This window comes from Brassica rapa, chromosome A09 (assembly GCF_000309985.2).
Source record: "Brassica rapa cultivar Chiifu-401-42 chromosome A09, CAAS_Brap_v3.01, whole genome shotgun sequence".
Classification (NCBI taxonomy): Eukaryota; Viridiplantae; Streptophyta; class Magnoliopsida; order Brassicales; family Brassicaceae; genus Brassica; species Brassica rapa.
In genome coordinates, this window is record NC_024803.2 from 8,416,824 (window position 1) to 8,438,071 (window position 21,248).

General features: G+C 33.6%; 1 protein-coding gene and 1 long non-coding RNA gene across 7 annotated transcripts; one reads left to right on the top strand and one right to left on the bottom strand.

The window, feature by feature from the left end:
- The first annotated feature begins 1,691 nt into the window (after positions 1 to 1,691).
- Positions 1,692 to 8,444, top strand: LOC103860067 (replication protein A 70 kDa DNA-binding subunit E-like). 6 transcript variants are annotated; one of them, XR_004451133.1, is made up of 7 exons: positions 1,692 to 2,009; positions 2,102 to 2,544; positions 2,642 to 2,766; positions 2,840 to 2,924; positions 3,027 to 3,162; positions 3,279 to 7,471; positions 7,558 to 8,444. XR_004451133.1 is itself a non-coding variant. In XM_033279465.1 (7 exons), the coding sequence occupies exons 1-7, from the start codon at positions 1,749 to 1,751 to the stop codon at positions 3,486 to 3,488; spliced, it is 1,182 nt and encodes a 393-aa protein (XP_033135356.1). In that variant the 5' UTR covers positions 1,692 to 1,748; the 3' UTR covers positions 3,489 to 8,444. The 6 variants fall into 6 exon arrangements, 2 of the variants coding, with proteins under 2 accessions (XP_033135356.1, XP_033135355.1); XR_004451131.1 differs by having other exon boundaries at positions 3,279 to 6,260; positions 6,334 to 8,444; XR_004451132.1 differs by having other exon boundaries at positions 3,279 to 3,966; positions 4,052 to 8,444.
- LOC117128043 lies at positions 4,576 to 20,645 on the bottom strand. Its single transcript, XR_004451182.1, has 2 exons — positions 16,035 to 20,645; positions 4,576 to 8,358 (listed from the first exon to the last, which is right to left on the bottom strand). It is a non-coding gene; the product is annotated as an uncharacterized LOC117128043 (long non-coding RNA).
- Positions 20,646 to 21,248: the final 603 nt, after the last annotated feature.

A 21,248-nucleotide genomic window follows, 5' to 3' on the forward strand; every position in this document is an offset into this window, starting at 1 on the left:
GTCTATGTTAGATTTTTTTTGGATGTTGTAGACTTTTTTTTGACCATTTGGTCCATAAGAGATTTTTGTCCGTTTACAATTGATATCCCCTATATATTAATTGTGAATCATTTGAAAAGTTATAACCTCAAGTTTGTAATAATTAAAAATAGCCCCTTCCTACGTGTCCTTTTGTTGTGCTCTTAATTGTCTTACGTGGCAGTATAATAGAGCTCATTATGTTGAGCTTAGTATAAAATTAAACATCCTAGCAAAATGTTATGTAATTGTTACACCGTCAAATACAATTGTCACATTCCCCTATCGTCATTACTCATATACTCCTTACACAATGATTCGCTATATCTACATAAGTAAACTTTTGATTATGTATTTAATTCTAAATTTTATTATTAACATAATGGTTGGGCGTATTGAATTCGGAATGGGCTGACCGAATATGTAAAGGTACTATTTATTACGTATATGCTTTTCGTGCAAGGCATGAGTAGAGTAGAATGTCGTGTTTTGGAAGACTTCGTTGTAACTTTTCCTATATATACTTTTATAGTTTGGTACGAAGAATAAAAGTTGACAAATATTTTCTTTAAATCTATTCTAGGATGTCATCTAAAATCGCATGGCCAAACCATGAGAAGGTCATAAAATATAGAAAATATAATTATAGGGGATTTGCATTCAACTTACCGTTTATATAATTTTAGAAATTCATTTGTAAGATGCTTACTTAAAAACCTTTTTAATTTACAGATTGCTAAAGGGATATGGCGCCAGCTTATGTTTTCAAAGGAAGAAAACATAAGAGAAGACGAGTATGTGAATGTACTTGAACACCAACAGAAACAAAAGTTCTTGGAATGGATGAAGAATCAATCAGAACTTGCTGGAAATGTAGCGTGCTCTTCTATATGTTGTTTTGTTTGGCATACTATGTCTAAAACGTGGAAACCAAAATATGATAACAAAGACGAGTGTTCTCTGTTGATCCAATTTATTTAAAGAAAATTTGTTCAATTTTTATTTTGTTTATTAATTTTACTATCCAGTTTTCGAAAGAAACCAAAATACGCTTCTTTCGACGACAGAGTCAATGATGAAATGTGATTGTGTATGTCTATATCATACTAATTTGTTTTAAACTGTTGATGGATTGCCAAGTATTTGATGATAAGGTCATACATAAAGACAATAGAAACACCGTTAATTCTTATGATAACTCAATTTAACCGGTATGCCAAAGTTTAAATATCTTAGAAACACTGTGGAAAGAAAACACTGAACCATGGAATTTATTTTCTATAGGGGATTTGTATTGCGAAATTAAAACAAAATACTATAATATTGTCACATGTATCGTGGTTATTCGATAACATATGGTTTGTTATACTTACTTTGTAAGTATATGTCGTGGCATACATTAAACTTAGTATGCAATATTTAAATATAATATAACTTTGACTTTGGCAACAAGTTTTAAATCAGTAATGGTATTGCCAAAAATAAAGAAGTATCTTTTAATGATCGATTGGCCATCACGTTTATCCTATATTTTTGAGACTTAGTTTAGGAACGAAATTTGCAATCATTAATGCTATAAAACCATATAAAGGAAATAATAATATTTAACTTTACGTACCCATTAAATATTTGTGTGGCCATCACGTTTGCTTCGACACCAAGGTTTCATCGATGTTAATGTGATATATGAGATAAGGAAAACAAAATATGTAGTTTCCTGTGACCCTTTGATGGTAATTATTATGGCTCCCAAACCTAGACACGACATATATATAAACATTGCTCCCACTCATCGAATCCCACATCAACTTGCAAACAAGCAAAAGAGCCAAAAAAAAATCCGTTGCTTAGAAACCATGTCGATCAATCCAGTCGCTGATGTTAAGCCTTTCAAAACTATGTGGAAGATCAAGGTCAAAGTCATCCGGTTGTGGAAACAATACTCAGCTGCTGGAGGTGAAACTATTGAAATGGTTCTTTGCGATGTTAAGGTACGAGATTCTTTGGACGCCTGTAAAGTACATTACTTTATGCCTTTATTTTCGTTTCTGAAAGTCTTTTGTCTATTCTGCTATTTACCTAGGGTGCTAAGATTCATGCATCGGTGAAAAGGGACTTGGTTGCTAAATTCGATCAATTCCTAAGACAAGGACATTCGATGATGTTAATCAATTTTGTTGTGACGCATTCCTGTGGTTCCTACAGGACCACTAATCATGCTTACCGGATTAGCTTCCTGTCCACAACACGTGTACGACCATGTGAGCAACTGCCTGAGTCTTTATCAGGTTTTGAGCCAGTGAAGTTCAAAGATGTACTAGATGGTACTCTTTCAGCCGATTTCTTGGTTGGTAAGTTATCTTTAAATCTATTCTGCAATAAGAAACTATTTATCAAATTTAATTTTGACAACTGTGTTTGTTTTTCAGATATAATCGGGCAGATTATTGAAATCAGTCATCTTGAACATGTTAATGTCAATGGGAAAGAAACCGAGAAGATTTCTTTACAGTTGCGCAATTCGGAGTAAGTTTTTGATTATTAAAAAGTTATTTTTTATTTATTTATAGGACGCCTTATTTGCTATTTAATTTAAACGTGATTACTTTGTTTTCTATTGCAGCGATGATAAACTTCCGGTTGTTCTTTGGGGTAAATTTGCTTGTGATGTTAATGAGGCGATGCAGGTTCGAGATGAGCATTGTACCATTTTGGTTTTACGATTTGGGAAAATCAAAGAGTGGAAGGGTAAGTATGCCATTATAAATTATATACTAAATTACACATAGTAGATTCATTGACATGCTGATTTTTTCAACAGAAGAAAGAAGTGTCAGCAATGCCTACAATGTGAGTGAATTAGGTTTGAATCTTCCAATGATTGAAGTTGAAAAGTTCACTGATAGGTATGTTATAATATTTTGTTGACCATTTAACAACTTCTATGCATTGACTCGATATGTAGTGTGGACTTTGATAAATTGTATATTTGTTTTAATATTTTGTAGTTTGCCTAAAGATGACCTTCCTTTAACCATCGTGGAGTCTAAATACGCGGCTATTGCGAATGGTGTTTCGGATAAAGATGATTTCTTTACCCATACACCAAGAAAAACCATTGCTCAAATGAAGGAAACAAAACATGTTAGTTGTCAAAATCATTCTATCACTTTTAGAAGTTTATTGTGTAAACTCAATTTCCAACTTATATATATAAGTTTTTTTTTTCTAATTATAGTTCCTATATTCTGTCTGAATAGGTTGAAAAGTGTATTCTGATGTGCACAATTGCTGGCATTGATTCTGATATGGGGTGGTTTTATCTGAGCTGCAAAGTGTGCTCTAAAAAAGTCTTGACCGTTCCAGCTGTCAACGACGATGACGGTAATGACGATGATGATCTGAAGCACACATATTATTGTGTAAAGTGTGAGGCTTACAATCCTGTCACAGTTCCAAGCTACTTTTAATAATTTCAGTTTTGTTTTTATGTGTATTTTGAATATAAACATCCTGTAAATAATTGGAATAATAAATCTTATAGGTATAAATTGCATTTAGTGGTGCTTGATAACACAAGCAACACAAAGCTAATGGTGTTCGATAATCTTGCTGTGCAACTGGTCAACAAGCCATGCTTGCAGATTGCTGGTCCTTCAGATAAAGTCGAGGTAGTTATTCAGATACTGTAGATCTTATTTAAACGGGTATATTAATGCCTTACATCTCTGTTAACTACCATATAATACTTCCTTCTTTATCTGAATGTAGATTGAGGAAACCAATGTGCTTCCTCCGGTTCTTAACACCATCATTGGCAAAACGTGCTTATTTAAAATTCAAATCGAAAGGGAGAACTTTGTCTACAAACATGATACCTACAAGGTTTTGAAGGTGATCACTAACAAAGATTTGATCACAGATTTTGAAGAAAGCAACTCTCGAGATGTAAGTGGAGTTTTATTTTTGATACTTATATAAATCTAATTGCTTATTCTGAATATTTCTCACCTATTCTAAGCGAAATTATCAGGGAAGCGAAGGTGTATTTCATGATATGGATACTCAATCTGATGCACCAAAGGTTTGACAATATCCTTATTGATGGCGATCCATAATAGACTTGCAATAAGTTTGACTGGTTGTTAATTGTTTTTTTTTTTAAATTTACATTTGGAAATATGTGCAGGCCTCTCTTGCTAATCTAGGTTCAGCTTCTGAGGAGTCTGAGTCTTGCGATCTTACTCCTGCTAAACGTGTTAGGGCAGTCGATATTGAATTGGAAGAAATCAATGACCAGAATTCTGTTACGAGGAGTACCGGTTCCATGATGATTAAGAAGGAGAAGTTTGCTAAAAGTGGCTGAAGTGGGTACAATGATTTCTTATAAGATAGAGGCTTCCGCTTTTCGTTAACTCTGTTTTCGCAAATTTTAAGTTTTATGTTGGTTTTTTTAAATATTTATGTTGTGTTTTTCATATTCGATACTTATGTTGGTGTTTAATAATTAATGGAAAGCCTCTTTTGTTTCAATATGGTTGCATAAAATAGATTTTATTCAACTGTGTTAAGTTCTGATTATCTATAAGTATCCGTAAACAAGAAATATTTATGCAATTGTTCCATAATCACTAAACAACGCATCATAAGCTCTCCGGTTTTTAATCCTATCTACCATTGTCAATTCCATACCTGAATCTATTTTTCCGGAAAAGTCAGTTTATTATAGTGATTTAGTATGTATATTCTCGGTCCATGACATTACAACTTTGGTCAATCCGTAATGAAATGTTTTTAAAAAATGCAAATTGTGTTTATATATTTATCTTGATAACTATTATGTAGATTTACATGTTACAATATATAGGGGATTTCTATTGCCACCATAAAAAAATTTTAATATTGTCACATGTAATGTGGTTATTCGATTACATATAATAAGGTTGTAAGTATATGTCGTGGTATACATTTAACTTTGGAACTATGTGATTTCTTTAAATGTTCGATTGGCCATCACTTTTATCCTATATTTTTGAGACTTAGTTTAGGAACGAAATTTGCAATCATTAATGTAATAAAAAGAAGATAAAGAAAAAATAATATTTAACTTTAAGTACCATTTAACGATGGAGTGGCCATCACGTTTGCTTCGACACCAAGGTTTCATGGATGTTAATGTGATATATGAGATAAGGAAAATAAAATATGTAGTTTCCTTTGACCCTTTTCTGGTAATTATTATGGCTCCTAAACCTAGACACGACATATATATAAACAATGCTCCGACTCATCGAATCACACATCAACTTGCAAACAAGCAAAAAAAAAATCCACAGCTTAGAAACCATGTCTATCAATCCAGTCGCTGATGTTAAGCCTTTCAAAACTATGTGGAAGATCAATGTCAAAGTCATCCGGTTGTGGAAACAATACTCAGCTGCTGGAGGTGAAACTATTGAAATGGTTCTTTGCGATGTTAAGGTACGGGATTCTTTGGACGCCTTTAAAGTACTTTACGTTAGTCCTTTATTTCGTTTATGAAAGTCTTTTGTCTATTTTGCTATTTACATAGGGTGCTAAGATTCATGCATCGGTTAAAAGGGAGTTGGTTGCACAATTCGATCACTTCCTAAGACAAGGACAGTCTTTGAAGTTGATCAATTTTGTTGTCACGCATGCCTGTGGTTCCTACAGAACCACTAATCATGCTTACCGGATTAGCTTCCTGTCCACAACACGTGTACGACCATGTGAGCAACTGCCTGAGGATTTATCTGGTTTTGAGCCAGTGAAGTTCAAAGAAGTACTAGATGGTACTCTTTCAGCCGATTTCTTGGTTGGTAAGTTATCGTGAATTATCACTTATGCGTAATGGTTCTATTTAGCAATTTTAACCTAGACATTTGTGTCTGTTTTTCAGATTTAATCGGGCAGATTATTGAAATCAGTCATCTTGAACATCTAAATGTCAATGGGAAAGAAACAGAGAAGATTTCTTTACAGTTGCGCAATTCGGAGTAAGTTTTTGTTATTTAAAATTGATCGTTTATTATTTTATTTATACTAATCCTGATTTGCTTTTTTATTTAAACGTTGTTACTTTGTTTTGTATTGCAGCGATGATAAACTTCCGGTTGTTCTTTGGGGTAAATTCGCCTGTGATGTTAATGAGGCGATGCAGGTTCGAGATGAGCATTGTACCATTTTGGTTTTACGATTTGGGAAAATCAAAGAGTGGAAGGGTAAGTATGCCTCTATAAATTGAAAACTAAATTACCCATAGTAGATTCATTGACATGCTGCTTTTTCCAACAGAAGAAAGAAGTGTCAGCAATGCCTACAATATGAGTGAATTAGGTTTGAATCTTCCAATGATTGAAGTTGGAAAGTTCACTGATAGGTATGTTACAATATTTTGCAATATATAAACAACTTTTATGTATTGACTCGATATTCAGTGTTTGCTTTGATATATTGTTTATTGGTTTTAATTTTTTGTAGTTTGCCTAAAGATGTGCTCCCTTTAGCCATCGTGGAGTCTAAGTACGCGGCTATTGCGAAAGGTGTTTCGGATAAAGATGATTTCTTTACCCATACACCAAGAAAAACCATTGCTGAAATGAAGGAAACAAAACAGGTTAGTTTTCAAAATAATGGTTTCAATTTTAGATGTTTATTGTGTAAAATGAGTTTTACAACTTATATATATATCTATTTATACTTTTTTTATCTCATTATAGTTCCTATATTGTGTCTGAATAGGTTGAAAAGTGTATTCTGATGTGCACCATCGCTGGTATTGATTCTGATATGGGGTGGTTTTATCTGAGCTGCAAAGTCTGTTCTAAAAAAGTCTCGACCGTTTATGCGGTCAAGGACGATGATGGTAATGACGATGATGATCTGAAGCACACATATTATTGTGTAAAGTGTAACGCTTACAATCCTGTCACAGTTCCAAGGTACTTTTTAAAATTTCAGTTTTGTTTTTATGTGTTATATGAATATTAACATCCTGTAACTAATTGTAATAACAAATCTTATAGGTATAAATTGCATTTAGTTGTGCTTGATAACACAAGCAACACAAAACTAATGGTGTTCGATAGTCTTGCTGTGCAACTGGTAAACAAGCCATGCTTGCAGATTGCTGGTCCGTCAGAAAAAGTCGAGGTAGTGATTCAGATCCTATAGATCATATTTAAACGTTTAAGACCCGCGCCTTACATCTCTGTTAACTTAAATATAAAGTACTTTCTTCTTTATCTCAATGTAGATTGAGGAAACCAATGTGCTGCCTCCGGTTCTTAACACCATCATTGGCAAAACGTGCTTATTCAAAATTCAAATCGAGAGGGAGAACTTTGTCTACAAACATGATACCTACAAGGTTTTGAAGGTGATCACTAACAAAGATTTGATCAAAGATTTTGAAGAAAGCAACTGTCGAGATGTACGTGGAGTTCTATTTTTGATACTTACATGGTCCTAATTGCATATTTCTAATTATTTCTCACCTATTCTAAACGACATTATCAGGGAAGCGAAGGTGTATTTCATGATATGGATACTCAATCCGATGCACCAGAGGTTTGTGGCCATCCTTACTTAGTTGGCGATCCGTAATAGATCCGTAATAGATTTGCTATAACACATATGTCATGGGTTTTTTTTTAATTTACATTTGGTTAATATCGGCAGGCCTCTCTTGCTAATCAAGGTTCAGCTTCTGAGCAGTTTGAGTCTGACGATCTGACTCCTGCTAAACGTGTTAGGGCAGTCGATATTGAATTGGAAGAAATCAATGACCAGAATTCTGTTACGAGGAGTACCGGTTCCATGATGATTAAGAAGGAGAAGTTTGCTAAAAGTGGCTGAAGTGGGTACAATGCTTTCTTATAAGATAGAGGCTTCTGCTTTTGTTTAACTATGTTTTCGCAACTTCTAAGTTTTATGTTAGTTTTTTTAAATATTTATGTTGTGTTTTTCATATTCGATACTTATGTTGGTGTTTTATAATTAATGGCAAGCCTCTTTTGTTTCAATATGGTTGCATAAAATTGTTTTTTTTTTTGACGGTGCAAAGTTCTGCTTATATATTAGTATCTATAAACAAGAAATTTTTCTTTATTGTTCCATAATCACTAAACAACGCTTCATATGCTCTCCGGTTTTTAGTCCTATCTACCATTGTCAGTTCCGCACCTGAATCTATTTTCCCGTAATTTTATAAAACTTACAAGTTGTGCTTCCAATGAACGGATTTAGGAGATTCAGTCAATTGTAGATAAGAGTCCAACTCAACATCAATACGGTTGCCCTTCACTAAGAGGATTAGTCCTGCATAAAAATAAGTTATAAGAAACGAAGGCAATATGATACAAATTTTTTGTTAACTCAACCTTACGTTATAAATGTTTTCTACACAAAAGATTTATAAGTTTAAAATGAGTTGGAAAAAATTAAATATTTTTTATTTTGTAAAGATTTGTACATACTATATTGTACCTTTGGTATAAATATATAATCTCAGTAAATGGACATAATAAGTTAAGGTAAGTCAATAACACATAGGCTAACTTAATGGTACACATCAATGGAGAAGTAAAACACTAGAGCCGAACATTAACCAAACCTAACCACGTTTTCTATAGCGATGGAGAGGAAAAAACGCAGGGGCAGAACTCCAGAAGGTTTATGTAATGGTCGAGTGTCAGAGCTAATCAGTCAAAGTATGTCATCCATATCTATGTTGTTTGAGTCGGATTTTTCTAAAGATATATGGAATATTTATAATTTCAACTTGCAGCACAAATTTCTTCTGCAATAGATGATGAGATTCAGAGTTCTAAATTATCAAGCAAAAGAGGAGTTCGAATTGGCAGAGAATATGTTTTCTATAATCCACATATTCAAAAACTGGCAAGAGCACAGAGACGACTTAGACTATCCGAAAAAAGAGGACAATTACGTATGTATTCTAACATATCGTCTGCCATTGACCTTTTTCGCTTGGTTGTTCAACTATCTATAAAAATGTCCATCACTATGTATGCAGTTTCTTAATGAGGAATCTTTTATGATTAATGGTTGATTGTCTCAGATAAGAACACGGAACCACTACCACATCGTCCAGAAACTTTGGACCGAGCTGCTAGAGCACACAGGCGTGAAATCATTTCAACCAAAAGGCAAAATCCCGTTTCAGCGAACCATCCAATTGTTGGAACAGACGAAAATAGTTTAACTATCGCCTCTGACGGGATTGATACAACAAACAGTAATTTCTATTAAGTTTTTGAGTTAATATGTATAATATTTGTAGGATTCTTTCTCTTTAGTGTCAAAGATTTTTGTTTATATATACCGTTTTTTAATAAATCACCCTTTCTATTGATATCGATGTAGATGTGGACAATTACTCTAAAAGGACAACCTCTGCACCTAATACTGATGAACGATGTACAGAAAACGATAGTTTGTACTACGGACAGAAGAATACTGGTCAGAGTTCGGTCGAGTTATTGGGACGGTCATGTTCTGCAAACAAACGTTCAAAGAGGAAAAAACCAGGAAAGTGTTTTAACCTCAAACCAGAAGCATTTATTTAAATAAACTACATTTAACGAATATTCAATTTCTGCACATTTGCAGATGCTACTCAACGGGAAAATTTACCTTTACCCGTTACTAAGAAGCGTAAGACGAACCCGCAAAATGTGTTTGCTGACATAACTAATGTTAATTTGGGGTGCGTGCGCGGAGAAACTCGACGAGGGGAGACTTTGGAAGTTATGGGACAGAAAAGAATACACATGGAAGACAGTCAAACAGTTTTCAGATGGAGGAGGGGGTGGCAAAGTAATGTCTCATCAGGTAAATAAAATTATGCAAAAGCAATAATGTTTGTTTCTAATGTTTGATTGTATCACTATGAACAGGTTCAGTTGTAACATCTTTGAGAGATTTAAATGGTCCTGTGCACAGTTCTCAAACATGCCAAAATCTACCCAATGTTCAAGCGCCAATAATACCAAGTAGAAGCCAAACAAAGGAGACCATGACAGAGAATCAGTGTTTATTACTGGGGCCCGAAGAAGAAGGTATGTAAATTTTAGTATTGCTTCAAAATGTCCATTAAGACGTTATATATACGTGTTGGCTATTTTATGATCTGGTAAAATATGAACAGCAAAAGGCGTAAGACTATCTTCTCGGAAAGCAAAACAAAAAGGGATTTTTCTTGGTGTATCCAGCTATGCATCGTCTAAACCCTTACAATTTACACCGGATCCTGGATCAGTTATAACTCAGGTTCAACCCTCACAATCTACAGAACAAGACCTGCATGAAGCAGAGGGGCGATCTTATATTATATCCGATGAATCTGATTCAGATGGTATGTGTTTGAAAATTGGTTAATAAGTTGACTTGATATATTATGATTTGTTACTACAGTCTAACCTTTAAAACCTCTATTACTGCGACTGATAGATATTACTCTGACTATATTGAAATTTTAACAGATTCATTGGATGAATTATGGGACTGTTCAAGTAATGAAGAACATGACGAAGAAACTGACTCGGACACATGTGAAGACGCTACTATTTTGCAGAAGATCCAGCGTCAAGCAAACATTAATAAGGTTGTAGAATCCATTACAAAGCATTTTGGTGGGAACAATTTTAAAAACAACAGAACGGCAAATTCCAGTGCTTTGGAGAAATCACTTCCTTTGCCACATAAAGAAGAAGGTAATGTTATAATTTTACTTATATTTTTTGACAACAAATACAACACCTTAGTGCGTGTCAAACTATGTTATTTATGTATTCGTTTGTATTTTAGCTTACAAAGATGATGGAGATCTGACACACGAATGTCCTATCTGTGGAGCTCTGTTTTGGTACAATGAGCGAATTAGTAAGGGGAGAAAAACCAAAACTCCTATTTTCACAATGTGCTGTATGAAAGGAAAGGTTAAGCTCCCTGTATTAAAGGAACCACCGGCCTTGCTTAAGAAGCTTCTTACAAGTGATGATGCTATCAGCAAGCACTATCGGGATAATATAAGACCAATCAATATGATGTTTTCTTTTACATCACTCGGGGGAAGATTGATAACTCTATTAACTCAGGGAGAGGTCCTAAGATTTTCAAGCTTCATGGGGAGAATTATCACTTAATTGGTAGTATGAAGCCAAATCGAAACGAGAAAGCCAAGTTTTCGCAGTTGTATATTCATGATACACAAAATGAGGTTGAGAACCGTTTATCTGCTCTAAGGTAGTCATGAATTAGACTTATTTTATTGGTTCTTTGACCAAACCATGTTCACATATATTTTCTCAAAATTGTCTATGGTTATTATTTGCAGTGGGAACTCTGGGAAAGCAAAAATCCGTCCAGATTTGGTTGAATCTATAATGGAAATGTTAAGGGAATGTAATGTGCACGTCAAGTCTTTTCGCAATAGTATGGATAGATTTAATGATGAAGAAGAAACTCGAGACGTTTCTTTGGTCTTAATCCACACCCGTGTTCAAGATGGAAGAGTTTACAACCTGCCCACTTCTTCTGAAGTTGCCGCATTAGTTGTTGGCGATTTTCAAGAAAATATGGACAAGCGTGATATCATCTTACAAAAAACTTCGGGGAAGCTTAAAAGGATTAGTGAGTTGCATCCATGCTATTTGCCCCTACAGTATCCACTTATTTTCCCGTATGGTGAAGATGGTTTTCGTTTAGGTATTAAACATGGTTTCACAGGACCCTTCAAAAACAAGAAGCCTAATATCAGTATGAGGGAGTACTTTGCCTATCTTATTCAGGTTCGAAAAGTTGGGTCTCAGGTTCTTCATCTTTCAAGACGTCTTCTTCAGCAATTTCTGGTTGATGCATATACAATGATCGAATCCCATCGTCTTCGGTTTATAAGAAAAATCAGTCAAACCTTAGAACTTTGAAGTTTAGTAAGTTTGTTGAGGCTGCAAATCAAGGAAATTCGAGTGTGTCTATTGAAGGAAATCGAATAATTATACCATCGTCTTTCACAGGAGGGCCTCGCTATATGCATCAAATGTATCTAGATGCAATGACTATCTGCAAATACCATGGATTTCCGGATCTATTCATTACTTTTACATGTAATCCTAAATGGGCAGAGTTGAAAAGGTATTTTGATCAATACAATCTTCGATCTGAGGATAGACCTGAGCTGTGTTGTAGACTATTCAAAGTTAAGCTGGATAGTTTAATGGATGATCTAACTAAGAAGCATTGGCTTGGGAAAACAGTGTCAGGTAGTTTTTTAAAATTTCAAAATCTTTACTTATATAATTGTGGGTTGTTAAGATATTATGTGAAGGGATAAAGCATATGGTTTACACATCTGTATTTTTTTGTCTGCAGCAATTTATACTGTTGAATTTCAGAAACGAGGTCTTCCCCATGCTCATATATTGGTATTTATGGATTCACAGCACAAGCTACCACAAGCAGATGATATTGATAGGATGATATCAGCCGAGATTCCTGATAAAGCAACTGAACCAAGGTTATACGAAGTTGTGAAAGATTTAATGATTCATGGGCCATGCGGTTCTGTGAACAGTGGTTCGCCATGTATGCAAGATGGGAAATGCAGCAAATTCTTTCCTAGAAAAAATGTGGAAAAAACCACTGTTGATGCCCAAGGTTATCCAGTATATCGTAGAAGGGATAACGGTGCTTTTATAGAGAAGAAAGGCGTGGAGTGTGATAACAGATTTGTGGTCCCCTACAATAAAAAGCTCTTACTTGCCTACAATGCACACATCAATGTCGAGTGGTGCAATCAGTCTAGATCTATTAAGTACTTATTCAAGTACATTAATAAAGGACAAGACCGTATTACAGGAACTGTTACACAGAGAAATAGTTCCCAAGCACAGACCGAGTGTAACGGACCACAAACTGAGTTACGTGATACCGTCGTTGGAGATGTTACCGAGGAGCCAGCAGTTGATGAAATCAAGAACTATTTTGATGCGAGGTATTTCGTTGTGACTGTAATGTTTATTGTGTCGTTTAACTTATATAGATAATTGTCAGTTTCTAACTTGATAATTGGTTTCATTGTAGATACATATCAACTTGCGAGTCTGCGTGGAGAATCTTAGCCTTTCCAACGCATTATCGATCTACACCTGTTGAGAAACTTACATTCCATCTAGAAGGTGAGCAACCACTTATTTACAAAGAAGGGGATTCGGTTAAAAGTGTAATCGATCGGGCGCTGGCTACAAAAACAATGTTTTTGGCTTGGTTTGACTGTTGTATTAGATACCCTGAAGCAAGAGAACTGACATATGCTGAACTACCAACGAAATTTGTCTATGACGCGAAAATAAAAGCATGGAATCCACGGAAAAAAGGATTTGCTATAGGGAGGTTGGCGCCTGTATCTCCTTCTTCCGGGGAACTATACTTTTTGAGGGTTTTACTCAATAAGGTAAGAGGGCCAAAGTGTTATGCTGATATTAAGACTGTTGATGGCATTGTTCAACCCAGTTATGAAGATGCATGTTATGCCCGTGGATTGTTGGACGATGACAAAGAGTATATTGAAGGTCTTAAAGAGATTAGTTTCTGGGCATCATCTGGTTATGTTCGAAATTTTTTCGTCAAAATGTTATTATCTGGTAGTTTATCGTCGCCCAGATTGGTATGGGAAGCAACGAAAGATTTGTTATCTGAAGATGTTCTTTACAATGAAAGAAAGCGAAGAAACTATCCTGGTATTGATCAATCCGTTTTAACACGTATAAGACTACTGTAATTGCAGCGTTCTTTATAACATTTGAGTGTTTATGTATGTTGTAGGGCTCATTTTGAGTGAGGAAGAGATCTTAAACTGTACGTTAGTTTTGATCGAAAACATACTACGTACCAAAAACAGTTCGCTGAATAATTGGGATACAATGCCAAAACCAGCCGAGAGCTCACAATCATTCACGGAAAATCTTCTGATACAAGAAGAGCTTAACTATCCGAAAGCTGAATTGCGTTCACAGCATGATGAATGGATTGTGAAATTGACAGATGAGCAAAGGTCAATCTATGATCAGATAATTGGTGCTGTGCTTAACAGACAAGGCGGTGTTTTTTTTGTCTACGGCTTTGGAGGGACAGGAAAAACTTTTTGTGGAATATCTTATCAGCTGCTATTCGATCACGAGGTGAAATTGTTCTGAATGTCGCATCAAGTGGTATAGCATCACTTTTACTGCCTGGTGGAAGAACTGCGCATTCAAGATTTGGCATACCGATCAATCCAGATGAGTTCTCGACTTGCAAGATACAACCAGGTAGTAATCAGGCAGAACTGATAGCTAGAGCATCTCTGATTATATGGGATGAAGCACCTATGATGAGTAAGCATTGCTTCGAAGCTCTTGATAAAACAATGGCTGATATTATGAAGAGTCGGAGGGAACACCATTCGGTGGTAAAGTTGTGGTTTTCGGAGGCGATTTTCGACAGATTTTACCCGTAATTCCGAGAGGATCTAGACCTGACATTGTTTTGGCAACTCTTAATTCTTCCTATTTATGGAAGCATTGTAAGGTATTGGAACTAACGAAAAACATGAGGTTAATGGCTGAAACTGATCCGCAGCAGGCTGAAGAGATAAAGACCTTCTCGAAATGGATACTGGATTTAGGAAATGGGAAGATCAATGAACCAAATACTGGGGAAACAATGATAGAAATTCCAAAAGATTTGTTGATAAAGGAATGCAAAGAACCAATTGCAGCTATTGTTTCTGAAGTTTATGGGAACACGTTCGAAGACTCGAAAGATCCAGTTTTCTTCCAAGAGCGAGCTATCTTATGTCCCACCAACGCAGATGTAGAAGTAATTAACGACTATATGCTTGATCGTCTAAAAGGTATTTTCCCATGTTAGTTTAATGTTATTTAATTTGTCATGTTATTCATATTTTTTCGTTTTTTCTTAGGTGAGGAAAGAATTTACTTAAGCTCAGACAGCATTGATCCCTCTGATTTGAATTCGAAAGATGATTCCGTCTTCTCCCCTGAATTTTTGAATAGCATTAAAGTTTCCGGACTGCCTAATCATGCTCTAAGACTAAGAATTGGTACACCGGTTATGATTTTAAGGAACATAGATCCTACGGAAGGTTTATGTAACGGCACTAGGCTCCAGATAACACAACTTGGAATCCATATAATCGCAGCTAAATTCATCACGGGCACTAGAGTTGGAGAGAAGGTCTTCTTACATCGTCTTCTGATTGAACCTTCAGATGCAAGCCTTCCATTTAAAATGAGGCGGAGGCAGTTTCCTCTTAAAGTCGCATTTGCAATGACAATTAACAAGAGCCAAGGGCAAACATTAGGCAATGTTGGGTTGTATCTTCCTAAACCAGTCTTCTCTCATGGACAATTGTATGTTGCTGTTTCTCGGGTCAAGTCGAGGAGGGGGTTAAAGATTCTTATTACCGACAAAGATGGAAATCATCAATTGTCGACGATGAATGTTGTGTACAAGGAGGTTTTTCAAAACCTTTTCGACAAGGAAATGTGAAGTTACAATACCTTCAAGAATCCAGGTACCTATTCGTTATTTGCCTAATACTCTTTCGGATTGAATAAATTCAAAACTTATCAATGTGGTTATCTATAATATGCAGAAAATATGGTATTGTTCTTTGGTGTTTTCTGAAGATTGGAACTACTACGAGAAGCATATGTAAGTTTTTGTATAATTTGTGTATAAATATAACTGTTCTTATCGTGGCAATAATATAGGATTGGTTTAATGTATTTTCAATAGGGAAGAACCAATATTACGGCAGTGACTAAGGAAGTGTGCGAGATTATCATTCTAAAGTTATCCAGCAACCTGGCGAAGCTATACGAAAAAGAAACGACGAAATTACTTTTCATTATCTATACTTGAACAGCAATCTACATGGATTAATTCTATTGACATTATGAGAAACTCACCTAATAATTTTCATGTACGTTGGATGCATGGTGAACTCAAGGTGTGAAGTTGCTCCTTCGCTTGACTTTATATCAAAACTTCCTGCTTCTTTATTTAAGCCTGTCATAATAGAATAAGTTTTTTTAATGTTTAGCAGGGGTTGGAAAAAAAGAAATTATATTCGATTAAATTCTTAATATATCTTAGTTGGTTTTGTAAACCGAAACAATTTTTTAACAAATTATCATTTCGTGTGCTAAACAAACCATAAATATTTGGATGTACAAAAGTTAGAGTTGAACCTAAATAAATCACTGACTTATGCAACATTGTCTACTTTTGCGATTTCCAGTTTAGTTTATTTTGCACTTCTAATTTTTGGGCGCAGAACGCCAGCTATTCACATAACAATACAGTTTCGGTAACTCATCTATATATTCGATATTTAACTAACTGTTGGTTTAATGTCTGGTTGTAGAGAATGGTGTAACCTAAATTATATTGTAGCTTCTCTAACCGGTAACCGAATTGTGAAGTAAGTTAGTGGGTTCTTAATATGGGCTCTATAAGGTGGACTATACTAATATTCCCTATTTGGTTTACTAAAACGAAAAGAATGACTACATAAACTTATATTTATATACCTTCCTCCAACATAGTATAGAATCAAAAATTCTTTTATTGCAATATCCGTTTTTGGCATTCTGTATCAAAAATACCATACGTATAGATTTATATTACTGTTATAGCCACCCATGTATCTAAATTAGTTTACTTAATCTAACGTGTCTAAATAAGTAAACTTAATCTAATGTGTTACAATATATTCAAGATTTATTGTTTAATTTGGACAGAAATTTTATTGTAACATATATACCAGACGATCTCAACTTGCTTCGCAAGCGAAAAGTATATACTCTTCCCTCCGCGTACTGAATGCAATAAATTTCGGAAAATACAATATGTTAAGTCTAATATTACGATGCCCTATAGTTGGTATCCTATATATATGTTAATAACTCGGAGTAAAAAGCAAAAAGATCAAACTCTTTCAACTTACAATTTCCTCATGAGCTCTATCATGTTTTTCTCTGAATTTGAGCTCCCCCTCAAAAATCCTGTAGTCAGAGTGAAGGTAATCAGTAAATGGAAGGATGGTTCTGCAATAATCCGTGGGGAAACTCAAATGCTAATGGGTGATGAAAAAGTATGATTGATATTATTACCGTTTATACTGTATTATTTTTTTTGGTCGTTTTTCTAACTGTTAATTTTATGTTTGCATACAGGGTAACACGGTTCTAGGAACTATTGTCGATGAAATAATGATCAGAAATGAATGCATCATGTTTGAAGGAGAATGGTATGAGATCCATGGTTTCAAACTAATGTATAATTTCCGCCGGTTTAGGGTTACTACAAACCGCTTCCATGTATTTACTGGTGAGAATACTATTATTAATAACGTCCCAGCAAGAACTGATTGCAACTATTATGGTTTTAAAGAATTTAAAACCATATTGAGAGGCCTTGCACATCCTATGTACTCTGTAGGTATGTTGTTTTTAAAAGTTTAAACGTCAAATTTCCTTATGTTAATAATATTTCTTTGACACTTTCATATGTATATTTATGTTTTACATTGTGTTATCCCATATCACTTATGTTTACTCTATTCAATAGACGTCTACGGAGCTATGGTGAGTGTTGGTGATCTAGAACATGTTGGAGCCCCTGGAGGGCCAATGATACCAAAAATGCGTTTTAGCTTGGTCAATCCTGGGTGAGTTCAAGTGTTACTTTAATCCATTGTTTATGACACAATACATTTACTATTTTCCTAAGATGATATGACTCTTAACATTACAGGTATAAACATCTAAACTGTGTTGCATATGGAAGGAACGCTGTTGAGATTGATGCTTACTGGAATTATACAAGAGCAAATGTTGTTTTGTGTGTCTTGAGTTTTTGGCAAATCGAAAGGCTCCAAGGTATAAATTTTGTTTTAAACCTGTTAAATTTATACTTAATTTATACGCTGTAAAATTGGTTCTTAAATTATACGTGTTTACCAAAATATTTTTTTTATGTTTCATTAGGTCGATTCACATTCATCACGAACATTGAAGGATGTTCGAGGATTGAATTCGAACCCAATATTCCGGAGATTATAGCTTTTCGTCAGCTGTAAGAGCATTAATATCTTTACAAAACACGATTTTGTTCATATCATTAAAGATCTCTACTGTTTGTTAAAAAAAATTGTCCTTTTTTTAACAGGATTCCACCAAATGCTTATTGATGTCTTGCAACAAGCATTCGAAGGGATAATGAGGAGGACGTTTGGTGTTACATTTTATCGTTTTCAGTTTTTTTCTTTCAGTTTTTGATTTTGCTTTATAATGTTCCTGGGTTTTATAACATAAGATAAATTTATTTTGATCTCTATTTTTACAATGCTAAATGATAGTTAATTTTTCACAAGTGCGTCCTTTACTGGGTCGTATAATTAATTATCTCACTATTGTGTCAATACAGTTGATGCTAACCTTATTAGTAGACGTCCTATTGTCTGAAAAAACACCCTTAGTTCCCACCTCTTCAATCTTTCTCTGCAATGTGAAACTCTTATTCAATATAAACTAAAATATATCGTCAACTCAAATACATTTAAGGATAATTCACAAAGTTTTGCTTTGCTTGATTGTTTAAGTATACTCATATCAAGCAAAGAATTTTTAATACTAATCATAAAAATTCTATTTCAATCAAGCAAACAATCATTAAATTTTAACATTTTTATCAAGCATTTGAATTCAAATAGATACTCCTAAATAGAATTTAGATTTGTTGAAATCATATAGGTAAACGATGGATTTAGGTTTTCTGTGAAAGCTATGTCAGATTTCAACCTATATTCGAGACCCGATTGAAAAATAAATACCGAAACAAATGAAACTCCCTGCAATTGATAATTGATTTTACAGATCTCAAAATATTATCAACTTGACTAACCTTATAGCTTCTCATTTTCTGAATCGATTGTTTACTCTGTGGAAGACCAGTAACCTTCGATTGCTGTTATTGATTAGGTTTGGAACGGGAATACGTATTGCACAGAGAGATAAATCAGAAGATCGCTTTGGAATCGTCTGTGACGGTGATAAACGAAACAGTCGATTCGGGAACGGCAAATATGGGAAAAATTAAAAAAATTTGGGAAACAATATATCTGCAATTTGTGTTAAGACAATGACTTGCTTTTCCCCTCAAATATTGGACAATCATAATTAAGGAACAAATATAATCGGGCCTTTCAATTTATTTGTTTATTATTATGGCCCATTATAATTATTCAACTCATCTATTATGTTATATATGTTACGACAATATAATTTACATAAATGTTGTGAGAAATATTTTTTTTAATTCCAAGTTCTATTAAGTTGTGTTAAAGTCTTTACAATAATCAAATATAAATCTTTTAATAAGATTAGTTACCAAAAAAATGGTATGCTATTTTATTTGTCTTACTAAAAATATATCACATACTCGGTAATAAACAAAAATATTTATAGAAAGATCATTGACTGTAAATACAATTTAATCTTCCAATATCTATAAATACTTATATAACGAAAAAACAAAAATCCTATATCTCTTAATAAAAACCCCACCACATATCAGTAATATTCATCTTATAACCTAATTTTTAAAAAATTTTAAAAAATCTCACCCCGCGCAAAGCGCGGATCTAATCCTAGTGCCAAATTATTTCACATGTGAAAGGTCATCAGTTGACGTCAGAACATATATATGTTATAGTTTATTTGCCGCTGGTCGCAGAAAATAATTAATGTCTAGAAATCACCATACTATAAAGTAATTTAATTTCGATATTTGCTGTAGTCTCAAATGAAGTGAGATTAGTTTGTACTCAGCTCACTCTATTTGTGAGTACCGTAGGTCTCTCGCTGCCAAACACAAATTCTGAGTTGTATATCATTGGAAAAATCGAGTTGTATTTTCAGCTAAATTAAAAAGTGTGAACAGATATATAACGACATGTACATGTGTATGGGCCTAAAAATACGTAATGTGTACAGTATATGTCATAAATCAACGAAGGTAATTTAATTTTTATTTCTTCAAAATTTCAGCTGCTCTTTTATAAAGAGCTATTCTGTTAATTAAACAGATGCATATATTATATTTAAAAAAACATAGTAAAATCAAGTTTGGATTAATAACAAAAAGAAGGTAACATTGTTTTGCTAAAGAAATTTCATTTGACAATTCCTTTTATATACAGGTAAAATAAATTTTATAAAATAATATGATATGATCATTTAAAAATGACATGAGAGGTGGTTGATCGTAATAAAATTCTATTAACAGAATAGTTTTTCTGTCTAAAATAATAGTTTTTTTTATAAAATAATGTTCTTCAAAAAATAATAATAATATACTACGAAAATATTTTAATCTATACTATTAAAAAGTAAACAGTCTTTAAAAATTTACTTATAAAAGGTTGTTGGACCCTTTTACTTTTTATTTTTATTTTTTGGTCTTCCTTATATATTATATGTTATCTCTATTTAATCTCACTTTGTTATCAGCAAAATAAATATTATTAATTGGACTTTGGGTGTTTAACTTAAAAAATATAATTTAACTGATACAATCCATTCAGAAAAGAAAATTATAAATCCAATTAACTTTTGTTACAGAAAAAAAATTAACCAAATTAACTTTAGATCCATTTTTTACAAAATCCCAAATTATGAAGACCATTTTATACATAAATACATATAAATGTAACTTTATTTAAATTGTATGGATTTCTAATAATAAAATATCTGTCACAAACTGATTTTTTTTTAAAAAACAAAATTGATTATAGTTTGATAGAAAATTAAAAAAGGAAAAAAAATAATATTTGCTTCACTATTTTGATAGATTGATAATTAATATATTTATAAATAAACTTAACAATATTTGTTAAAAGAAATTTCTTATACAAGTCAAATGTACATTAATATATCAAAAATTTATAAAACAAATTATATTTTTCTCAGTGGGTTAATAACGGTCTTTTTGATTTTAAGATACTTTTACTATATTCATTTTATTATATTTTATTCCACTATATATGAGTTACTAGATTTTACGATTCGACCACAAGTCTGATTCAGATATGAAAACTCAATGAAAACATTGTACCGGTT

What these genes read in the sequence shown, in the direction of transcription:
- LOC103860067 (XM_033279464.1), top strand. Translation starts at nt 1,749, where the DNA reads ATGGTAATTATTATGGCTCCCAAACCTAGACACGACATATATATAAAC. An exon ending in TGGTTCTTTGCGATGTTAAG is followed by an intron (nt 2,010 to 2,101) that starts GTACGAGATTCT and finishes CTATTTACCTAG; the next exon opens with GGTGCTAAGATTCATGCATC. An exon ending in GTTGAAAAGTTCACTGATAG is followed by an intron (nt 2,925 to 3,026) that starts GTATGTTATAAT and finishes AATATTTTGTAG; the next exon opens with TTTGCCTAAAGATGACCTTC.